Here is a 24,065-nt window from a genome sequence, read left to right as displayed (position 1 = left end):
ACATACCTGTGGTGTGATAAGACAACAGTTTTGGGTGAAGTTATCCTAAACCGAGGTCTTGTCACTTGATCAAGCAAAGACCGTCAGCTAGTAAACATGTCTCAGTCACTTCCTGACTGCATGGACTAAACAATACTCAATCAAAAATAGTGCACATGCACCTTCCAAAAAAGGCACACACCTCCCCCCGGTTTGGTTAATCTATCTCAGGGCCTGGAGGGAGTTCAGGAAATTCCACTATGACCCCCATTGCTCACAATGCAGCCGGCCAGACTGGGGTCATTCCCCCATACAGTCTTTATCCCCTGTCTGTGTACGCGCGCGCGCGCACACACACACACACACACACACACACACACACACACACACACACACACACACACACACACACACACACACACACACACACACACACACACACACACACACTGAGGGTGAGACAGTCATGATATACTGGTACTGGCAATCTTTATCTATGACAAAGATATCAACCTTCACACATGCTGAAATGGGAGATTCCAAAGGAGATTCCTTCACAGTTCCTAATCAAAGTGGAGTCAAAGCTCCTGAAATCAAACCCCAGGCCACATTTAAACACCAACCATCTCTTCAGCTTCTTAAAGCCATATCTAGTATCTGAACTCACCAAAACACAAACACTGAACCTCACAAGGAGTCTGCAGAATGAAAGCTATTTATTATTAGGCAGATAGAACAAATCAAACGGAGCGAGAAATTGAGATATGTAGGTTAAAGAGATAGGGAATGTTAAGACACAAGGAGATCAGTGCATTCCTAAGCTGTCTAAAGGGGGGGTGTCATCCCTCAAAGATGGCAAATAACCTCTTTGATTCTTCAACTCTTCTCTGTTGGCTCCTGAAATGAAAGGTCCCGCAGAAGGGGTCAACCTAATGAATACCACCACACAGAAAACAAGGATGCTACTATGTAGCACTTAACGCAATTAGGGAATTAAGGTTGACTTGTGTAAAAAGGTGTGATTGTTGTCACTAAGTGCAAGTCAGTCTAGACTGAAACACGTGGCACCTAAAATAAGATATTCATAGAATTATCCTCCTTTCTTTGAAGAGGGAAAACACTTTCCAAGAGGCTGGTTTCCTTGAGAGTGAAAGAGTGTGGTGTTGCCTTTCTCCTAAAAGCTACTTTAAAAAGAAACCATATTGCAATAGTGGCACAAAAGTAGCATGATAATTAATTTATGGTGAAAAAGAAGTATGAGGAAGTATTTTAGAAGGGGGGGGCAAGCCTTGAGTAGGGGGAGGTTCTGGTGAATGCAACCCCTTCATTCAGACATTAAAGCTACCCTCCTTCCCCCTAGGGTCCTCACAGCCCACTTGATATAGAAATAAACCCAACAGGTGCCTTCTCATTAAACAAGATGAGAGAAAAAGTAGCTTTGCCCTGTGGCCATGAGTGAACTGATGGTTGAGGTGAGCAAATGCAATTGTGGTTGAGGAGAAGTGCAAAAGGGGCTTTTCGGAAAGGAGTGGAGGTAACGCGTGAGCATGTGCACTTACTCTTTTTCTTTGTGGTGAAATCTCCAGTCTCATTAGAGCACACTTGTTGAGGGTGTTCAGTCTCCTGCAAATACAAACACATTTAAAATGAGATTTAAAACATTTTCTCCTGAAACACAAATCCTCTCATCGCCAAAAGCATGTATGATGGAAGAAAAGATGAAACACGACGGAAAAACTGAAGAGGGGAAGAGAAAGACAGAGGGGGAGCTCTGGGTGCTCCCAAGCTGGCTAATGAGCTGCTGAAGGATAATCCCCACATGAGCAGGAAGAGAATGAGAGGAAGACAGAAAAGGAGAGAAGAGCGAGGAGAATGAAATCTGCTGGAGTGGCGACGACAACTTGGGGGGGGGGGGGGTGGTTGGAAAGCTTATCCCCACAGCCACCTGGAGAAGGGGAGCGAGGGTGGTGGTGGGGTCCAGCCTCTGGAGAGCTCTTAGAGCAGATCATGTAACAATGGAGAGATGAAGGGATGGGAACTAGGGCTGTGGGGAGGGGGGTGAAAGGCTGCCAAGAGAGGAGACATTGAGATGATAGCTTCCAGATGTATGGAGGGACACCTGCTGTGGTTTATTATTGAGAGTAGGAATCTGATGAAGGAGTCGACTCCATTAAAGAGCCATTAACGTCCTCCTCATATGCAAATTAATATGGCGGGGGAACCAAGAATGCAAAGCCAGTACTCTTCAGTGATACTTGTGGTTATTTATCATGTCTGAAACTTTGAAAGCATTAATTAATTCTCAAGTTTTGGGCAGTAAATGAGGCAAAGTTTCCTATGGCTCCTACAACATGAAAAGAAAGACTGAATGTAAAGAGCACTGTGTGACAGTAGAAATGCTGCATTCAAAGGTAAGAGTGCTTGGCAGGACGATACAAAAGAGTCTAATGACGGAGGTAAACAGCCCTGGAGGAAGAAGAAAATAACGAGAGAGGAAGGTATGGGTATAGAAAACTGAATGATGAGAGGAAAAGGTACAGCGCATGGCTCCAAGCTGCTTATCGTGTCATTCTTTCATCTCATCAGCAACTTTCCAAGATGTGCCTCCTTTTGAAGTCATGCCCTCATGGTTTCACAAGAGATAGCGCAGAAAAGAAAATGAGGAAGAATAAGAGGAATGATGCATAACATCAGAAGAAGGAGAAAAGAAGTAGAGAAGGTTGGGTTTGACTTGTTATCTCACCTGCAGAGAGCCTCGATGGCATCCCGATCGAGGAAGTCATGGTCTCTGGTGACTGAGGAGATGTCAATGGGAAACTGGGCATCTAAACAGGACGAGAGTCAGAAAAGTGTGCTCAGATGAAACCAAAAGATACAGCCCCTAGCCTTAAAAAATACCCACCCACTCAAACACCCACCCACCACCTTCCGTCCCACCATCTCCCCCCATACAGCCTTGATGAAAAGCTAAAAGAGGAAGTAGCGTCTTAGCCGACCAAACAAACACAGCTGCAGCTTTCAGACTCGGCAGGCAGGGGGGATGTGGAGCACAGAGGGAGAAAACAGGGGGATTGATTGAAGAATGACAATAGGTACTCCAGCACTGCTGAAGGTCCCACTTCCTTTTCTCCTTCAATTTCGTTCTCCCCTGGTCTGCGTCATTAACAGAATCATTTATTCACCTTAATGACATACAAATAAAGTGTGCCTTAAATCAGATGGAATATTTAAGCACTACTGTCTGCTACAGGGATTGGACGGACGGATTTTAAGATCTGGAATGCACTGACCCAACCCAAAATGGGAATCTTGCTTCTAAACCCTCGGGGGGACGATGGTGATAAGAAAACGCCATTCAAGGGACGCCAGCACCTTTAGCCTACTGTACTGGAACAGGCCTATCAGTCTGCTTATCTTTAGTGGGGCAATAGTCTTGACAGCACAGACAATAGAGATTGTCCCATGGATACAAGGAAGGGAAAAATGTGTCATGCATCGGCACAAATTCTCAACTCGCTCAGAGAAAAGTGACAAACCAGCGAGTGGTGTAAAATCTGCATAGTGATTGATTGTGGGTTTGCACTTTTGTGTTGCCGTCTGTGTAAAAACAGCCTCATCACCTGTGCAGAAACACAATGAGTTTTCCATTTAAATAGGAAAACCTTCCACGGTTAAGTGGCAACAAGCAATGACCTGTTGACAGAGGCAGCATAGTCCCGCTATCATCGCCCTGTAGTTACGTAACGGCAACCGGCAGCTTCATAGTACAGCTGGAGCAGCTATATGGAGTGTAAAGAATGTTTGATGTATTTTGGTGAGTGTGTATTTAAAACTCAAGGCATTCTTTCTCAACCATTTGCCATTGTATGAGTGACATTAGAGGGTGCTGAAAACATTTTTTGTGTTAATATTAACACATTAAAAAAGGAACTTTGGAGTTACTGCTGAGGTTACATCATAGTTTATGTTTGGAATATAGAAGCAAAGGTTTGTGTGGCTTTAACTGCATGAGCACAGAAAAGTAATGATGCTTTAGAAAAAGCACAGACCTTTTTGCTCCTCAGGAATGTTATGCCATGTGTAGTGTGTCTGGTTGCAGAGACGCATGGTGTTTTGTGGTCTTCTAAATGAGTAGGACAAAATACTAACGGGCTGTGTACTCACAGTGTGAATGACTACTAAAGTCTTATTTAGATGATAATGTGATTTCAGTTTCATGAAAAACAGAAAAATCTGTCTGTTTGAATGATTTCAGCTTGTAGATGTTTAAGAAAAAACAAAAGAAACAACATAACGTTGAAAATCAGTGTGATTATTCCCAGTTCAGCTATGGCTTTTTCATACTAACACCAATAAGAATGGTGGAATGTTTTGGTTCTTTATATGTTCACTATTGCTAGTAAGGTGGGAGAGTGGGGGCGGGGTTTCTCATGAGGGTCCTTACCTTCATAAAGCTGGGCATACTGTGGGAACCCTGCTGCTCGGAGCCAGGTACAGGCCTCTTTGGCTTCGATCTCTGCGGAGGAGACAAAGTGGAACAATAGGAAGATATGTTAGGTGTTGGAGGATGCTTTAACTCAACTGGAAAGAAATTACAGTACACGTACAAAAACACGAAAAAACCAACCTGAAAAACGTTGTTGCAACACAAGAGCTAAAGTGTAAATGAGCTCAATTTAAAACCAGAGAATCCTGTGAAATTATCAAAGGAAGACAAAAATTTGAGAACAGAGCACTTCGGCAGGCCAGCAGCTTATCAAATGTGAACTCCTTGACCTTATTAGCTATCTCACGCTCTCCTCTCACATGCGTCCAATGCTAGAGCTCAAGGCATCATTTGTGCAACTTGTGTTCACTCGCCTCACACCCAAAGTGTGTGCCACCTGACCTCTTTAACCACGTAAGGAGGAAGCTTTTGTTGTTCACACAGAAATGTCAGACAGAAAATGCCTGTGTGAAGGGTCTTAACATAGATTTGACTATTCCATTTAGTGACATTGGAATGTTTTATGTTTTTCTTTTCTTTTTTTTGGGTTGTCTTCTGAATGCAGTGATGTGCTCCAGCTTCTATTTCCTTATGGTGCCAATATCTTATGTCCAACATAAACCTCTGTAGGTTAAAATGCATGTAGAAAAGAATGTTTTACAGACATATCAGATGTACATCGAACGTTACCACAACAGTTCTCCAACGCTGCCTGACAGACTTGTCCATAACCCCATTAAATACAGAGTGTGACATTTGGGCTTGGTATGCTAAGTATCGACTGAATGTTGAGGTCCACTGTGCTTGAGGAGCCACAGTGATGTCTCCCAATTATCTGCTAAGTCCCTTTAGTCGACACATGGCAAATGGCTGCAAACACCCCAGCCTCCTCACCCCCACAGCAAGCAGTTTGCAGAGAGACAGAAACATGTCTCCAGGCCTTAAGGAGTTGACTTTACAATGTCCTCTTAGGTAGAATGACAGCAAGTACAAATGTAGCACAACCTTGAGAGAGACTTGTAAACCAAAACCAGTGGAACAAAGGCAGGAAGAGACACTAGTAAACCATGGATGAAAGTGACAACATATAGAATGGCTGCAAAACACGAAAGGGAAGTACTTGCCAATCCTGTTACCAATATGAGAACTTTGCGTGGAGGCAGACTTTCAGACAGGAAAGTTTTAAGTTTCTGTGGTAATGTTCTTTGCACTTTTAGAGGGGTGCTGTGTTTGGCTGAGCGTGACTGAGCTAATAGTAACCACTGGTAAAAAGATGCAGAGCAGTTTATTTTATCTTTAAAACTCCAGTCGGGCAGGTTCCACCTCATTTTGAGACTAAATTACACCAAGTAATTGTTATATTTTTTTTTTAGCTCAAGCTCAAGAACAAGAGCATAAAAGGAGATCTCTTTACTATTTTGGTAGAGATAAATAAATAAGTGTATAATAAATCAAACAAGTGAGACATCAACAAGCTGGAATTGGCTTGATGTCGACAAAAGAAAGGTAACCACAAAGTTCTGTCGGACAGACAGTGATGTCAGAAGAAGACTACTGTTGCAAAGGGGTCTGGGCTCCACCATATACGAGCATTTACATACCAACAACAAGCCTAGACGGCAGACAAACCCACTAACAACAAGGTGTGACACGACCAAGACAGAGTCTCCCCTCTACCACTGCAGGGGCCAGTACTCCTTGAACAAACCACTGTGACACCAGCGTGCATCCAAGTGTCACATAACACATCAACAACTACGTTTTAACACTTTTGTGTCTGACAGATGAGCTCTACTTTTCCTTGCAGATGTGAGATGGAATGCCTCAGAAGCTGTGTGTTTGGTGGGTGTGTTGAGCTGAGTATTTTTGGAGAGTAGTGAGCCCAGAGGAACGTAGAAACCAAAGGGTAATTATACAAGCATTCTTGAAAGCGAGCACTGCGTATGGCTAGAGATTCTTGTGTTTGCTTGTGCATCTATGTGTGTGTGTGTGCACATGCAAGTCTGTGTGTGTTTGCAAAGACCAACCTCATGTTTAAAGACAAACCACTCAAAAGACAGTAAAGCTATTGAAATGCAAATCAGACATACAAACACATGGTTAGCTTTCCACCCCCAAACCCCAAAAAAGAGGGCTATGGGATCCATTAAGTGCCTTTGGAGGGAAGCTATCAAGTGACACACCCCATTGGGCTAGAATGTGTGTCAAATCTACTTTACAATGACATAATGTGGGCTTGGTGAGCCTAAGAAACAAAATAATGACAGTATTCACCGGGCTGATGGATAAAACTGAATAATATTTGTCACTGCACCACATTGTGTCTCCATTCATTCACAGAGTGAAGCCAGAATATTTTTCTATCTTTTGTTTGGCTGCAGGAAGTGGACAGGGGCATGGGGCATCTGGCACAAACAACCTAACAATAGAGCCACACACACATATAGACTTTCTGTATCTGGATTTTTAAAAAAACACACAAAAAAAGAGGTTTAAAAGAATATCTCAGCCACTCTAGTCATAAAAATGTCATCCTACAGAACCCCTCCCAATCCTTTATATTTCAGTTTGCTTCCATAACTTGAGATTCAAGGATGTATTTTATTTTTTCTCTTCCCTCACTGTTCAACCCAATTCCTTAGCCCTCGCCAGGGAACTACCTCACTTCCTCTTCCTGCTTCCCTCACAGGAAGAGAGCTGAGCGGCGCTGCAGTGGCCGCCGACCACCCGGCTGAAAGGCCCTGCCTTCGTTTGTTCCTGGCCAGATAATAGACGGAGAGGCAGCCAAGACAAACACTGGCTCCGGTGATTGTGTGCACTAACCAAATGTCCTCATGGTTAGACACAGCTACGAGGCCACACTGGACAACATATATCTTACAGCAAGCACTTCAACATGTTCAATCACTGAGTAAGGCTCATATAGAAAGCTGAAGTCCTCTACCTTGATAATGATGCTGATACTTGGGCTACATGAGCCAAGTTGGCTGAAGTGCAACAGATTACAAATGTGAGTCAGGAGAGCACTAAAAAGTCAAAGCAAGAACTGAAAACACTACATATCCTCACAAAGACGTTACGCTACAGTTGACCACACAGCAGCACATTCAGGAGACACTTGGTTTATATGTAGTTTTGTTTTGTTAAATGCTGTAGCAACTGTTAGAAAGCATAGTCAGTGCAGATAAATGTAGATATTCTAAAATACACACTAGACAAAAACACCAGAGCAACATCTGGTAACAGCAGCATGTAGTTCCCTGCAAAAGATAACCTTCTGCTAAACCAAACCTCTCTCTTGTTTGGTTGTTTTACTACTGGCCCCGGTTGTGGCCTTGTTGGCTTAAGGTCAATGGCTGGATGGGTTGATTTGAATCTGAGTACAGACCAGATCAGAACTCCTGGTCCTGCTGAGGGGGCCACACAGGAAGTCTGCAGCATGTCCGTTGGTCCACGGGACAGACAGATGTGGATATGTGGCTTAATCATCATCAGGAGAAGTTAAATGGAGAAAAAAAATGCTACTTCCTCTGATCATTTAGACACATTTAAGACCAAACACCAAACTACTTTTTGGATAGAAGTGCAGACAAATCCTTTCAGATGGAACATTCGCCACACATTAGCTCTGGCTGATGTGAATGAGCAAAAACAGCACAGTGAGACACACTCCTTCTCAGTGGGAAAGAGAGATGAGAGCGATTATCAGCAGATAACATGACTAATAAGAGCAAATCCGATGCTAATAGAGATTTCATATGGATCACGAGAGGCTTTTCCCCTGGAATTTGCCCAAAGCTGTTCTGGTGAGTGGCCAGTCAGGGTTTAAAGCTTCACCCACTGACCAGAGGTATCGACTTCTAAAATTATCCATCATAGTCTTTGCTTTTCTTTACCTTGCTCTCACCCTCACCTCGCCTCTCTCTGCTTACTTCGACTCTGCTCGGCCCTTCTCCTCTCTCCTTTTCCTGTGGCAGGAAATTCTCACAATTGCCGACCAATGTTTCCCTCCATCGCAGGAGGCAGCGGGGTCTGGCTTGGCCGACTCTGAATGCTCAGCTCCAGTGGGAGTTTGTCAGCGGCTAGCAAACAAAGGATGCTGCTCCCCACCTCAAAGGCTCTGCTACATACATGGCAAACTGGAGGTCAAGAGTCTCAATACAGTTATCAACAGGCCTGCGTCTTTGAAGTTGGCAGATAGAGAAGAATGCTTGACTAACAACTGTTGTGAATTGAGGTGGCTTATCTGGAATTACCCGATCATCGCCGGGTCTCAAAGTGCCGCCTTTAAAACGACCCAAAAGGCAGGCAAGAGCGTTCTTATCAACTCGAGGTCTGAGTGGGTTGTTCTGAAGGAGCTGCAAAGTGGGTCTAGACAGGTGATTTGATAAAAGCAGGCCAGACTCTGTGGCTCAGCAGTTATCTACAACAAGCAAAGGCAGGAGCCTGGATGCTGCCGATGTTTGTCCTTCACCTCAGCGGTGACAAGGACAAACTCCTGACACATTCTTAAACTTGAAGAAAACATGTTTCTGGCTGATTCATGATCCATTAAACTATTTAATAAATTATCTAAATGTCTTTAACAGCTTGAATCGGTACCATAGCATCAGGACAACTGGAGACAACAGCTTTTTTTTTTGACGTGACCAATGTAAAATCCCTCCAGTACTCTACTGGAATGCCAAGATGGGCGATAACAGATTTTCTTCCTGATGGGTATTAGGTTTTGTGATTCCATGCTTGAGACAGCTGGTGTTCCCTGAGAGGGTCTGGCTGTTAGCTAAGTGAGACGATGCCAGGAATATCGCCATCTGGCCGGCCTCAAGCTATGGCCCTGTTGACACACACACGAAAGAATAATGAGGTTACTACCATGGTCCATTCCAGTTATCTACCACCAGCCGGGGCAGGCACAAATGCAACACACAGCTGGCCCATACGGATCATCGCAGAGCTAACCCCAAAGGACCCAGCGCCCCCTGACGAAAGATTTATGCTCACACGGAGATGTCCTAGACGTGGATCAGGTGACCAGATGTATTCAAAACCTATGATAAGCTTTTCAGGGCCAAATGACAGACTGTGTGCCCTCATTCAGAAACAGATACCGGCACTGCCGGAGTAACCTCAGCAGAGGGAAGGTAAGAACAAAACATGAACATATGTCTCCTCTCAGGACATGGAGAAACAGGGTGCCAGCTGGATGTAAATCTTTCAGATAAGGCCCAAGCTCACTTCCTGCTTCACAAAGAGTGCAGATGAGGTGTGTTTCCTTTATTTGCTCCTCTCCCAGCACAACTGCTAACCTATCTAGTACAGCTGCGCGCTGAAAGATTAGGAGACATCTAATAGAAGACAGAAAAATGTGAGTGTTTGTGTAACTTGACTGCTCATCTGCTGCAAAGAGTCACTCGTCAAGTGTGTGTGGAGGGACAGTGTCAGTGTCAGACAGTCCCAAGATTAGTGGTTACAGCAGGTAATATTCACCCAGCTTCCATCATAAGTGTGTCTTAGAGCACGTTCTTGATGGTTGTATTGCTCAACTGAACCTCACTGTGTGCTCCTATCTGTTCCACACCGGAGGCAGCTGATAAGGAGCCATGTGATGGAACAAACAGTTAAAACAGTTGAGACAAAGAGCCAGAGCCCACAAATCTACTTGGGCCTGCCAGCACCGCACTGAAAACGGGCTTTTATACAGCCACAACACATCCCCTCAATACCCCCCCCCAGCAAAAGGTCGGCAGTCAGGCAGGCAAAAGGCGCAGAGCAGTTAAACAAACTGGAGGCACTGGGATGGCAGAAATGTCGCTGACTGGTACAACACCTTCTGATAATCTTAAAAGACACTAAACACGACTTAGGCTGAACATTCCAATTTCTCGACCTCGTTTTTCACAACACGGATGAAAGTTCCATCCAACACGACCCGTCCGGTGCGTGCCAGTGCGCGTAAAGGCGATTTTAAGCACAGATTTGCATCAAGTCAAAAGCGCAGGCTCCACGGAGTCGTGCGTCATTTGCATTGAAATCTTTGCGAAATCTTGCGATATGCCACCGGTGAGTGGGCACACCGCAGACACAGAGTTATGCGCAAAGCGGGGAGATTTCTTATCTGACAGCCCGCAGCGCTGCACGTTAAAGGCGACTACAAGACTGTTTTAGTTGGAGAGAAAATGTAAGCAAGCCTGCAGAGTCTTACATACTGAAAGCAACCGAAGATGAGAATACTGTTTACGCTTAAAAGTGAGCTATATTTCTGCTGGATGAACAGGAAATTAGGGTGAATGTATTTAACACGTTCATTTTAAACAGAAAAGCGATCAACAATAATAATATCTAAACGCTCATGGTAATGAAATGGAATTGACTTACGCGTTAATATCATCTTCCAATGTCTCGGTCGCGACCAGCCTCAGCATAAAACCAAACTCCCGGCTGCGCCCCGGCAGGCTCCGACTGTCCGGTCAGGTCTACAATACTGTTAAAGGCGAAGCCCGCATGATAAATCCAGCAGAAAGAAAACTTTAAACTACACAGCCGGCTGCTGTGTATGTCCTCTGAGCGTTACGCAGGACCGTAAATCCATGGTTATAATCTGATTTGGCTGCGATATACAGAATCCCACAATCTCCAAATCCTTCCAAGCGCCGCGAGTCCCTGAATGAAGCGGTCCCCCGGCAGGAATGTGAATGGGGACGGAGCAGAGTGATTCAAGCTTTAGGAATGGGTAACTCTGCCGTGGCTCCACCCACACCACCCCTGCTACGCTGCTCCCCACCTGATAAGGAGCCGGAGATCCACTCAGACCAGGATCAGCGGATCGTATTAGTCTGTGTGTGGGGATTTTAAGAAGTTTAACATGCCATAAATATAATTATGCTATGACGCGCGCTAAGCCTGACCATGGCCAAAGCGACTTTCAGCTTTCTTCTGTACTATCTATTCATTTATGTTGATCTTTTTCATATTTTGTATTCCTCACCAATCTGAGTTATATTACCTAAAATATGCTCAACAAACGTGACGAAAGTGATTATGTGGGCTCCCCGGGATTCCCCTCATCGTCTGAGCCTCAACCAGCTCCCCTGACGAGCAACATTTGACCCAGAGGTTGGTACCCAGTTAGCATATCATTAGAAAATACTGGAGACAACTGGGACTGAGACAACTGGAGCTCTTTTGTGAAGCGAGATTAGTCCGAAAAGTGCAAGTGGAGCAGTGAAAAGAGAACTGTTGCAGGTATGGTAATGCCCTAAAGTCCTGCCCCTGCCCATTGCGCCTGACGCACGGACGCCACCACCAACAACAACAGTTTGTCCTCATGATGCAGGGCGGATTCTAGGAAGTATGATGATGGAGAAGCACAACACTTTGGAGGCATCTACAAGCACGTTTCTATAATACGTTAATAACTAATTACATTGCAACAACAGGATTGATTTACATTTTGGATTTCTATGTCTAAATATGTTTTTTCCATGCCTCATTTAGGTAAAAAAAAAAAATGTTGATGCATTGTTGATAATGTTCAGATGTACATGGATTTGTAAAAGTATGGAGAAATGTCACATAATACCCATTTATAATTGGTCCATTTCAAAACATTCAGTCTAGTTTTCCCCTCTCCTCCTCAATCCTTGGGGGCTTTTCATCCACAGATTTCCAAGAACTCCTCAACGAGGTCAGCGTCTGGCATCAGCCAGCTCTGTGTTATTGCCATGGTGACACGCTGGCGCTGAGGTGGTGCAAAAAGGGAGAGCCAGACGAGTCACCGCGTGGCAGGGAAATACGTGTAATCCATGGCTTGGACCGCGAGGGGAGGAAAGAATGATGCAGAAAATCCTGGCTAACAGTGCAGTCTGTTGTTGGCTGCTGTATCGGTCCCAGCTGACTGAGGAGTCACAAGTGATTCACCCAAAAGGGATTCTGTAAGCTAATAAAGTGAACAAAATCATGAGTCTATACAGCATAACAGACAGTGGGAATCACTAGCTGTGTTTGGTGTACTAAAATAATACTTGTATTAACGCCTCAGCCGTGAAAACACAAATGTAATCACCTTGATCTAAAATACACCTACATAACACATGGATGATTCATGTCCTGGAAATACAAGTACATTTTAAAAGACAAAAAAAACACTAATTGTATCAACTTGTTATTTCATGACTTTACTAATCTTATGAGAGTAGCTTATAAAGATTCTTTTGATGACGTGAGTTAGAAGGAGGGCGACTCAGAGACTCCAGCTGTAAAAACCTGCTTAAATACGTTGGATTTTTACAAGCTTTATGTATGGTATGTAATCGGCGTTGACAGTTCCTTTTTTACACAGCACTACACCTCCCAAATCCCAAACAAGTCTTTTTGGATTTCAGTTATTGGAGTTTTATAACAGTTTATCTAAGTCAGAGTCAAACGTCTTTGGTGTTTGATCAAATCCAAGCTCACGTAACTTCATAAAGTTTCTTCGTCAACAATTTGCCTTTGTTTTGAAAATGAGTTTCTGATTTAAATCAATGAGTCTCATGAAGCATTCAACATCAGCTGTGTGCTTAGGACACATTTTGGCCAGTATCAAAAAATTATTACATTTCGCCCCCCATCAACACATCCAGTGAAAGCATTAGCATTACGTCAGCTGATCAGCGGTGGTGTACAAATGTCAAATAATACTTCAAATGGAAAACGTGACCCTTATGAGCTCATAACAGAGGAGTAACCTCTTGTGTTTTTTATTCTAAATCTGTTACCTGAAGGGGGGGGTGAACATAATTATGATCTGTTAGTGTGTGTGTGTGTGTGAGTGTGAGAGAGAGAGAGAGAGCGAGAGAGAGAGAGAGAGAGAGAGAGAGAGAGAGAGAGAGAGAGAGAGGAAGGAGAGATGAAGAGAGATTACCAAACAAGGCCAAATCCCTGAGCCACAAAAACGCGACCACCCAGTGGCTGCACCCAAAACCCCGACCCAAAGCTACCCTCGCCTGAGATGGGTCAACCCTCCCTACACAACCCTGTACAAAGTCAAAGGGGTAACACGCTCTCAAGTTGTTTTGCAGTGATAAATACCCAATAATGCCAGCGATTGTTGATGAATGTGTGTGGTAAAGTGTGAAAGATCAGACAGGCAGACTGCCGCTGCTGCCAGTTGCCCCGGGGCAAATGAGTGTCTCTCTTTAGAGCGTCTACAATTTTCATTCATCAAAGCTCGTCAGAGTCAGGCGCTTGTTTGGCTTATGATTCAGATACAGATCAAATAGACAGCGGTATAATGAGGGCTTTGGACAAAAGAGAGGAAATGAGGAGATGCATCAGTGTTACAGCAGGCAGACACGCGGGATTAAAGCTGCATTATATGTAACTTTTCCTTCGAAAGGGAATGCAAATAAACACTTTTACCTTGAATATTTCAAGGGGAGTTACAGGGATTATCTTGTGAGTCACAGTAAATTTTACTCATGTCTCTAGTTGCTTTAAACATAGTTGCCAAGTCTCCTTGTATTGCACAAATTTAGGCTTCTTTTTTTGTCAAGTCGTCTGAAAGAAATTGCATGTTGCAGTTGTTGGAGCTTGTTTTAAAAAATATTATTGCTTGGTCAGAAACTCTTGACAAGCGACTTCTTATTTTAACATTTATTGAATTTATCTATTTAAATTTTCTCTCTTGTCATAATGCTGTGTTCATGCTCTGCTTGGATTTAGGCACAAAACCCCCTTGGTTAGGGTTAGAAAAACGTCATGGTTTGGCTTAAGATACCTGTTTTCATCACCACGAAACGACTGGAGGATGTCCGACTTGGAAATGTCCCCACAGTCTCGGACTGCCTGTTTGGCAGCTTTGTTGGCTTGTTATAAAACCACCTCCTTCCAGAAAGTTAACTGCTAACTTTGTATGCTGGTGACAGCAATGCTAACCAATCTTGTTTTCGGGAGTTGTTTCTTGAGCCAGCGACCTCTTGATTTCCACAAACAATGCCACCAACAAAGTCTTCCAAGCACAGAAAAAATATTACAAAGATTAGGAAAAAGACAAAGAAGAAAGACTGGAGATGTCTGGTGGCTGACGATCAAAGCAAAGCTGTGTGCAGGGACAGTAAAGCGGAGATGAATGCACAGGCAGACATCCTGCAACATGCTAACGCAGACAAACACAAGAAGAATGCTAAGCCCTTTTCTTCAACATGTCTAAGACATCGGCTTTACTGTGGCATAACCCTCAACGAAAATGACTGTTTACATTGAGGCGGTAACAGGCTATATTAAAATTGGGCTTGCAGTTCTTTATTGTTTCTCTAAATTATTATTTTTATTTTCAACTAAAAAAAAAAAAATAAACCACAGATATTTGATTTGCATCAGTGTGGCCTTGTATGCCCCTCCTCCAACCTGTTGCTACTGGGTTATTGGGTGAAGCTACTGTTGTAGGTTGTAAACTTTACAGTGTCACCTCTGACCTCTGAGACACTGAGGGAGTTTGCAATTGGAAAAACTGAAGAAAATGAGCACAAACAAAATTTAAAGTCTAACGAGTATAAAAAGACTTTACTGTGACAGAAATAAAGAGACAAAACAACTGAGAAAACACATATGGGAAAGTGAAAGAAAGATGAAAGAATTCCCTCTGCCATGGAGAGCGCTCCTCCGGGCTCACCTTGGGGTTTGCACTCCCCTCTTTTGCTATCCCTAAACCCCAAACACTGGGGCCAGGTGAGGGTCAGCGGACGGATGTGTCAGTCCACAACACAGACAAACACCCAAGGCCGTGTCAACAGAGACTCGCAAAGAGAGATAACCAAATGATGCGCCTGCAGAGGTCATAGAGGGCCATTCTTAAATGGAGATGAACATGTTAGGTGTATGCCTCTAAGTGTCTGAACTGATATTGTGTTGTGGTTGAGAATTTCTGATAACAAAGTCATAAAGATGCTTGTCACAAGCTCATAAAGTAATCAATAACAGGGAAAAAGGTGACTTTTATGTATTTATTACAGTGCTACTTTCTCATTATACTGCATGCGTTTGCATTTGTGTTTTATTCAGAAGCAAGGTACCGCCACTGTCCTTGAAACCTGAATGTAATTGGTTCCAATGACAAGTTTGTGTCCTCTGACTTTCACTGATGCAGTTTGAGATAATGAGTTTAACTTCTGTGTGTGTGTGTGTGTGTGTGTGTGTGTGTGTGTGAGTGAGAGAGAGAGAGAGAGAGAGAGAGAGAGAGAGAGAGATGAGTGAGGTGGGAAGGGAATAATCTTTCCATAACAGGAATCTCCAGAAATAGCTCATCCATGGTATGATCGACCTAATAAGACACTGATTGGGTTTGGGGTTGGGGGGGCACGGAGCATATGCTGCCAAACACACAATGGCCAGGAGGAAGTGTAGGGAGACAGAGGCTTAGACCATCACACACACAAACACACACACAAACAAAGGAAGTGTGAAGCAGACAAGCGGCCCAAATGCCTCGCCGACACCCTCTCCGGGCTTTGATGGACTGACCGCGATCACAATAGAGGCAGGAGGCTGACACACACACTTACACAAACAATGGATCGGTCTTGCACTACAATGTATTTTTCAGCCAGGTGTTTGGGTTCAGAAAAACAACAGCTTTATGTTGGGTCATCCATTCAGCAGTGAAATTGTATTTGTTGATCACAGCAATAATTTAGATTATGGCACTAAAGCAAGAGAAATACACCATTAAGGGGTGACTAAAGAATTGCACTGTGCAGCGATAGTGACATGTGAAGTTAATGATTCTTGCGTGCAGTATTCTGCACGTCCACATTCAAACACAAGCAACCATTATTTTAAGGGTGAATGAAGAATGAAAAATTCTGCACAGCATTTTTATGTTTTTAACATAAAATAAAAAGTTAAACATAAAGTTTCAGATTTTGTGAAGCTGAGCAAGGTGCACATAAAATGGCCAGGACAATGGTCTCCTCTCAACCTAAATCCACCAACGTTTCTTTCATAAAACATCAAAGAACCATAGAAGTATAAGTATCAGAAGGAGACAAATACTGAGTATGAGTACAGATGCTATAAGCACCATTTGTGCACTTCAAGGCATGTCAAGTGATCTCACGAACACACAACCATTCATGAACATACACACTGTGTGAATGCACATAGGCTTGTTAGCCTTTTACTACGTGATCAGAGTGCCAGGAGCTCGACCGCAAATTAAAGTCTTAACGTGTGTGAAGTCTGCAACACTGTTCCTGGTTTCTCCTGGACGTTTATTTTTTAATGTTTATTTGGATTCCCATAAGCTGTTACCTTGGCAACAAGTACTCTTTCTTAAGTCCACGCAGAGCCCATAAAGAAGACACAGAACACACATGTAGATATAGATTCTGCATACCCACCATAAACCCGCAAATTAAAGCTCTCAGGCCTGTGTGTCAATATGTCTAATACAGTGGTTCCATGTGGACTCACCATCAGCTCTGACTGTGTGGTCCTTCATAATTGAGCAAGTACATGTATGGCCATATGAAGCTGCTTATTAATTCATGATGGTGTCATCATACTATGAGGGTCTAAATACATTTTCATATGTAAACAAATATCCCAGGGTCTACTTCCAGCTGTCTACCTGGTTGTCCTGTTTTGTCGAGCCACCAAGTGTGATTCTGCTGATGCTGCTGCTGATAGCCAGACCTAACCCCACAAAAGTGTGGTTGTGCTGGAGAAAGGTCTGGCTGGGGTAAGGGGAGCAGAATGCCAGCTGAAATAGTCAGCCATTGACAGGCTTATACCAACAGTCTTCATCCGGTGAGTCAGATTAGCTGATGCATGAAGATTTATTGGGAATGACTGTCCTCAGGTCCCTGTCAATTCAGATTTGGCCAAGGTTTTCCATCACATCTTAAAACATCCACTTACATCTCAGCCCTGACCTGCTCTGGTGAATAGTATCTATTGAAAAAAAAGTTTTTTCTACTCAGTTCACTCTTTGGGCACGACTGACATCTTAAAGAAGTTAAATCCCTGTTTCCCAGCAAAGCACTACCATATGTGGCTTCTGCTCTCAACCTTGGATTTCGGACAATGGCAGAGTGAATTATTGGCCAGCACTAATGTGTAAATCCTAAAGCAAACAAGTGTGTGGTACACACACGTACATTACAACACAGACACGTAAGTTAAATACACACATATGTGCATGATTCAGTGGTCTTTTAGTCTCCACATTATGGAATTCTCTGGATAATAACTATTTCACAACAGTGGTGTTGCAAACAGAAAAAAACAGCTTTTTCACCACCACACATTTCTGGTGGCAGATGTACCGTAGTTTATCATAGTATATATAAATATTGTCTGTTCTGTTTCTTCTATTATAAATCGAGTACAGTAAAATAGTCACAGCTTTTATGAAACAAAGCCACAAGTATCTTGTTCACAAAGGAAATCCACTGATCAGCAGCTGATTCTAATGTCCTGATTGAGATAAGGAAGGCCAAAAAAGAGACACATGTGCACACAATACAACACACATACACACATGCAGACTCCAGATTATTGCTCATATTTTTCTTATTAGTCACGCATTGGGGAAAGAAGATTAGTGATGGTTTGCTTTAGGCTCAGGAAGGCAGGGGGCAGAGGAGGAGCGTAGGAGGTGTTCAGGAAAGAAAAAGACAAAAAAAGTTACGTACAAAATATAACAGGTCGGAAATATCACGCATGCCCAATAAAGTTGGTGAGTTGAGATTGCAGAAAAAAGGCAATGAAAAGATTGAAGAGGACAAACAAAAGAAGCTGAAATGAATCTTTCAGTGTTACAGCTAACATGGCAAATATGTGGAAACGTCTATTCCGACTTAAAAATGTCTTAAAACTGCTGTGTTTTCTCTGCAAACGCTGGTTGATTATTCTCATTAATCTCACTGCTAGGACTCAAAAACAACATTTTATGGTACAGTGCAGATGTTGCTGGCTTAAAGTGAATGAAACGACTTGGCCTGATTTATTTCTACCAGCCTCTAAAACTGGAGAAACTGCATTTCAACACATAAAGAGTTACTGTGTGTGTGACCACATTTTCTAAGAATTACATGAGGTGGAGGTCTGCTTGGGAAACCAAGTGAATACTTTGGGAGTGGTTAATGATGCCAACCATATGGCTGTGAAACCAACACACACCAACAGTTCGAGCTGTGCCGTAATGCCTGGAAATTTCCAGAATTCCTATTCCAAACCGAGTGAGGCCTAATAATTACTGTTTGGAATAATTCTGTTCTCTGCGGTGTTAGATAGATATTCCTTTTTTAGGCCAACATGGACAAGAAACCCTTAAAGTAGAGATCATGTGATATGATCAAAGGCTTCAGAACAGCTACTAAACGGACCTTGAGGTAGGACTGTTTTGTCAACGACATCTTCTCTACTTTGATGGCTACCACATGTGCATCCAAACGGATTCTAGTGTGCGAGTTCGCCTCATTAAAGCGATGACAGGTTTAAAATAGTTACTCTTGAACAAATACGTAATGACAGCTGCACCTAAGAATGTAATGCCTGTTGATTTCATCCGACATCATGATGAATTGCTTTGAGTAAAGGCGGAGCTGGCGTATGGCTGGAGGAGTTGGCAGAGATGTCAAACGTATGCCAGCTACCCTTCAACAGCAATGAATCATGGGGCCTTAGGTGCAAGATTTAAGATGCAATGAGATGACATGCCCTGCAGCTATACTGTGGAGCATTAAGTCAGTGTGAACGAGGAACAAGTTGGGAGTGGATGCATGTTGGATGTTCCCAGGAGATGGGAGATATTTGACATCTGATGAAAGAAATTAGTGTGAATATGTGTGCCTTTGTGGACACGTGCTTGTTTTTTTTCTGTCTCAGTGAGTGGTATGTTATTATCTTTAAATTAATGCTTGTGTGTCCTGCATGTGTACGCCCATACCGAGGTGTCCAATAACACCTTTGACAATAGAAAGTGCAGAACTCTCTTCCCTACTCTATTTCCTTTCCTGTTTTTGACTTCTGTCATGGAGCGAAGACCAAATTCCAAAGTCCCATATGTCCATTCTCTCTGTGTGCAGAATCAGCCAGTGAGTAATGCAGGAAGTTCATGCTTGAGTCTTCCCTGCCCTGACCCGTGACCTCCTTTGAACCTCGACCCTGGCGAGCCACGTGACAAGCCGCGCTAGCATCTCGGCTGTCATGACAAACACAAACCAGGTTCGGCCCTGATTATCGCCGATCCAGAAGCTTTTTTAACGCAAGTGCGCCAAGCAGGATTGACTTTCAGTGATTTCTTCTAGCTCCCAACTTTATCCAGATCCTGTGTCTTGAGTCATTTTTCAGGAGATAAGATGAGAGAGAGAAACTTCAGATCAAAGAGTGTATGGGATAAAAGACTGACACACTGTGACAAATCCCATACCAAAACTAAAAATATGACACACACCTTAAATACATTTTTCAGTAGAACACGTTTTCCTCATCTGTTGTATAAATTTAATTTCTGATTCATTGTTGACTGCTAGAATATTTTATTTAAAAAATCGGGATACGGAAAGGGTGCCTGAACCAACATTTGATAGATGTGTCTCTTTCGTCCATTGTAATCTCCGATATCATTTACTGCAAAAGTGGTTTATCCCAAGACAGATATATATTAGTGTCACTGAAGATTGCATCTTGAAAAAATACCCTGTGCGAGTGTACTCCCAATGATTACTGCTCTGTGCTTCCTCCAGGTAAAAGACTTGAGATTGAAGTGCTTCTCTAGTCTCTCATTTTGCTTTTTGTGCAAGTAATTTTTGTACCTTCAGCTCTTGGCTGACAAATTACAGCAGGAAGAAGACGATCAGTCAGTTGTCGATCGCACGTGACGATCTTGACCTACTAAATGAGAGATGTACATTAGACTCACAAGACAAATGCCTAACACATGCAGGAATCAAGGAGATTCAGGCTTGAAATAGCTTTTTGTGTAAGTCTGAGCAAATGTACGTATGTGCATGAGTTTGTTTGGACGCCTGGCATATTTTTAAAGGAAGCCTTCTGTAAGCATTGACCCACAAGGAGGGTTTTTGATATGATTATGAAGGGGCTTACTTTAGCTGTAAAATGTAAATGTTTGTCTTTATGCATAGCTGACCTAAATCCACTGCACAGGAATCTAAGGAATCAGGTGTGTTCAGCCAACTCCAAATAAACAGAAGGAAGTTAGTGTATATGTTTAGCTGTGTGAGGAGAAGGCAGCAATCCTGTAGGTTTGCAGTGGACAGAAAGTTGTTCTGAATGGAGAGTGACATGGTTCTCTTAAAGACATAATATGTAACACTTCATCATAACAATGTTTAAAAACGACAAGACCTTAGGGATGTTTTTAATCCCAAATATTTCCAAAAATGTTAGGGTAGCACAGGTAAACACAGGTAAAATCAGACAATACATCGGTAAAGTCTGTCAACGCGACTAAACATTATGTAAAAAAAAAAAAAAGATTTTCAATGGTAGTGGTGGTTGTTTACCAAGGAAGACTATAACTTCCATGATTCCACACTACTAAATGCTTAGTGTCTGAGTGTTACTGTGGTCACATAAATACACTTTAACACTTTCTGTGATTTGCCCTGATACCCTAAACCTTCATCCACCCACTCTTTCACTCTCTGGACTTCACATAGACACAGCCAGTTTATTTGCTTTAGGAGCTAATGGACAGCACTTATGTGTCTGAGGGTGGGAACTTTTGGTGATGAACAGGAGCTGCAGTCAGACCCGTTACTCCGCGCCTCATCCCTCTGCTCCTCATCGGTCCCTAGGGGATGATATCGCAACTCCTGAGTAACGAGGGGTACTAATGCTGTCCAGCTTGAGGTTGGCAGCAGGGACAGAACCCTCCATATGCCCAACAGATTGGCCATGGCTCTAATACTGACCCTTCTCCGATTACCTCCTCCCATCTTTCCAGAACGAAGGAGTAAGAGTTGACAGGAAACTTAAACAGGGATAATGGAGGGACAAGAGCAGACACATGAGAATATAATACTGCTAGTGTTTGGTGTGATGAAAAGCAATGGACTAGACCAATATAGCATTGAAATACAGTGGGAGCAGCAGTGATTAAGTCTGCTTAAGTGGGACTTAGCTTAACCTTGATGCCTTCCTACTGACCAACTGACATTTCCATTTTAGGAGCACTGTTGCTCAGTCCAATCGCCACAATAAATGTTCACTATAGCTAAGTGTGTTTCTAATTTGAAACTTGATGTTTCTTTATGTTGCTACTTCATGTTGTTTAGGTTAAATTTTTGATTTCTCTCCAGTCACAACACTGTGCTTACGGTCCGCTTAGATTAAGGCACAAAAACTGCTTGGTTGGGGTGAGGAAAACATCAGGGTTTCGATTAAAATTGCCTAACTTTTTTTTGGTAGCACTTAAAATGACAGGGAATGTCCCCAGGTCTCTTAAAAAAAAACACGGCACAGATACGGCTGAAGATGGCCTGCTCTCCTCTGAAAAATGGTCAGCTTTGGCTGCAACAAAAACGGCTGTAAATCTCCACACAGATTTGAACTGCAGCTGGCTGCTTGGTGGCCTTGTGGATGTAATAATGCCACCAATCATCCCCTCCATGTCCCTGTGTGAAAGCTGGCTAATAAGTCGACAATGTGAAGGTATGCCACGACTTATGTGCAGTTTGCAGAAACATTAGATGCTAACATTCAATAAAGGTGCCTGGGCTTCACTAGCATAGCTAAAATGGTTTTAAACAGACTCAAGCCTCCTTAAGATTAAGGATTAGAAAAGCCTTAGTTGTCAAATATTTCTGCTGATTCTGTGATGACAAAAAAGCTGTCATCTCTTTACTCAATAGCAAATATGCTAGCATTTGCATTCAAAGTCAAATGATCTTAGTGCGAGTCACAAATAACTTTTTACAAACAATAACCTCTGTGTTCAACAGTCCTTTAAATGCTTGTGTTGAGATGTTATGACCACAGAGAGACAAAACCACGTCAATGTCTGATGAAAATATGTTCAGACCTTAAAAACCATTAAAAACAGGGCAAAAATCCCCCTTTCCTTTCTCCCTTTTAGTACTAATGGCTTAAAGGTAATGAGGCAAGCACGAAACAAGTAAACAAGAGGGGCTGCTGGGTTACTGTGTTCTGGCTTTATTCACCCGCAGGTTTTGAACTTGATCCTCAAAACTGTCATGCTCATGAGGCTTCAGACAGCCAGGCTTTTCTAGCTCATGTTTCAGTGCCTGCATGTCGGTGAGAGCCACTCAAGTGGTTCACGTGACAGCTATATTGACCCTGCAGAAAGAAAGGTGAAGACGAGAAAAAAACCCAACATGATTACCACTTGTATTATTTCAAATGAAAGCTAACTGAGAAAGGGGCTGACACACTTTGTAAGAAAAAAAAATAGGTCTAAAGTCATCACAGGCAAAATCATTATTCCATTTTCATTACTTCCCAGAATGCCCCATTCCCAGAATGCCTGGCTAAGGACATTATGGACTTACTTTGTGTTACACCCAATGGAGGACAAATATTGTGTTCAAGGGAGTAGATGGCAGCTTTGTGACCCGTCAGGGCATTTAGTCCAAGACACGCTGGACGGACATTATGCTCACTGACCCTGACCTCAGCCACACACACACACACACACACACACACACACACACACACACACACACACACACACACACACACACTAAAGACATTAAGTTGTCAAAGTGTCACTTACCCAACATGCTAATGCTAAGCGCTCCAGTGCTTGTATTATTACCAGCTGTAAGGACTTAGAGTGGAGGTCGGCCTGGACACTGAGAGTGACAACACTCAGCCAGTGGCCTTGTGTTCATCCATTCATGGTGGCAAAGGGGTTACGAACCCTGAGTGGCTACAAGGTGAAAGGTCACCTACAACACCTCTCGATCGGAAGGAGAAATGGACATTAAGTGTGTGTATTGGTCTAAAGAGAGATAATGTTGAAGCTCCTCGGAGGTCTCTGTTAGGATGAGCAGGGAACAAAACACAAAATGAAGTTTAGCCCTGTCAGCACTAGACCAACCACTCATTTCACAACTTGAAATGAGAAATAAAGATCCTGGAAATTTGCAGAAAAATATTCAGTGCTGTATTAACTTGATGGCATTTGGTGATAGTCCACAACACAACTTGTGATGGATCACAATGTTGCCCTCACACAAACTTTCCTTTGAGATTCTTAGAAAAGGCTTTAAAGGAACCAGCAATGGCCCGAAGGCATCCATAACTCCTTCTTCAAAAGCTCTTTAGAACAGTTTAAACATTTTCCTTGGTCCTTTTCAAAGCTCAAGACCTCCAACCAAATTATTGAGGATCCACTGATGATTACACTTTTCATGGAATGACATTTCCATAAAGATCTTATCTAATTGCCTGAAACTATTTTGTCCAAGGACCACAACTGGATTTTGAGAGAACAACAGAGGCCATAACATTTACAACACTCTATCAGATCTAACAAATACCTGGGGGCAAGTGTAGGTTAAAGGGGTCACTTTAGAAATAGTCCTTTTAGCCATGCTGCTTTCCTATGTAATATGCTCTCAACTGTCAG

The 24,065-nt window shown here is 42.9% G+C and overlaps 1 protein-coding gene across 8 annotated transcripts in view; it reads right to left on the bottom strand.

Annotated features, from left to right (window-relative positions):
• The window catches only part of dlc1 (DLC1 Rho GTPase activating protein), a 90,608-nt gene that overhangs the window by 12,995 nt on the left and 53,548 nt on the right, over positions 1-24,065 (bottom strand). For 7 of the 8 annotated variants that reach the window (XM_037093167.1, XM_037093176.1, XM_037093183.1 and 4 more), the window contains 3 exons: positions 4,424-4,495; positions 2,723-2,804; positions 1,539-1,602 (listed from right to left, as the gene is read on the bottom strand). In XM_037093167.1, the coding sequence (XP_036949062.1) occupies positions 1,539-1,602; positions 2,723-2,804; positions 4,424-4,495 (218 nt within the window). Of the gene's footprint in view, positions 1-1,538; positions 1,603-2,722; positions 2,805-4,423; positions 4,496-10,843; positions 11,154-24,065 lie in introns of those variants that run through there. The other variant, XM_037093212.1, reaches the window with a different exon arrangement.

The sequence above is a fragment of the Acanthopagrus latus genome, chromosome 1, assembly GCF_904848185.1.
Source record: "Acanthopagrus latus isolate v.2019 chromosome 1, fAcaLat1.1, whole genome shotgun sequence".
NCBI lineage: Eukaryota > Metazoa > Chordata > Actinopteri > Spariformes > Sparidae > Acanthopagrus > Acanthopagrus latus.
This window is presented reverse-complemented; position numbering and strand designations above follow the sequence as displayed.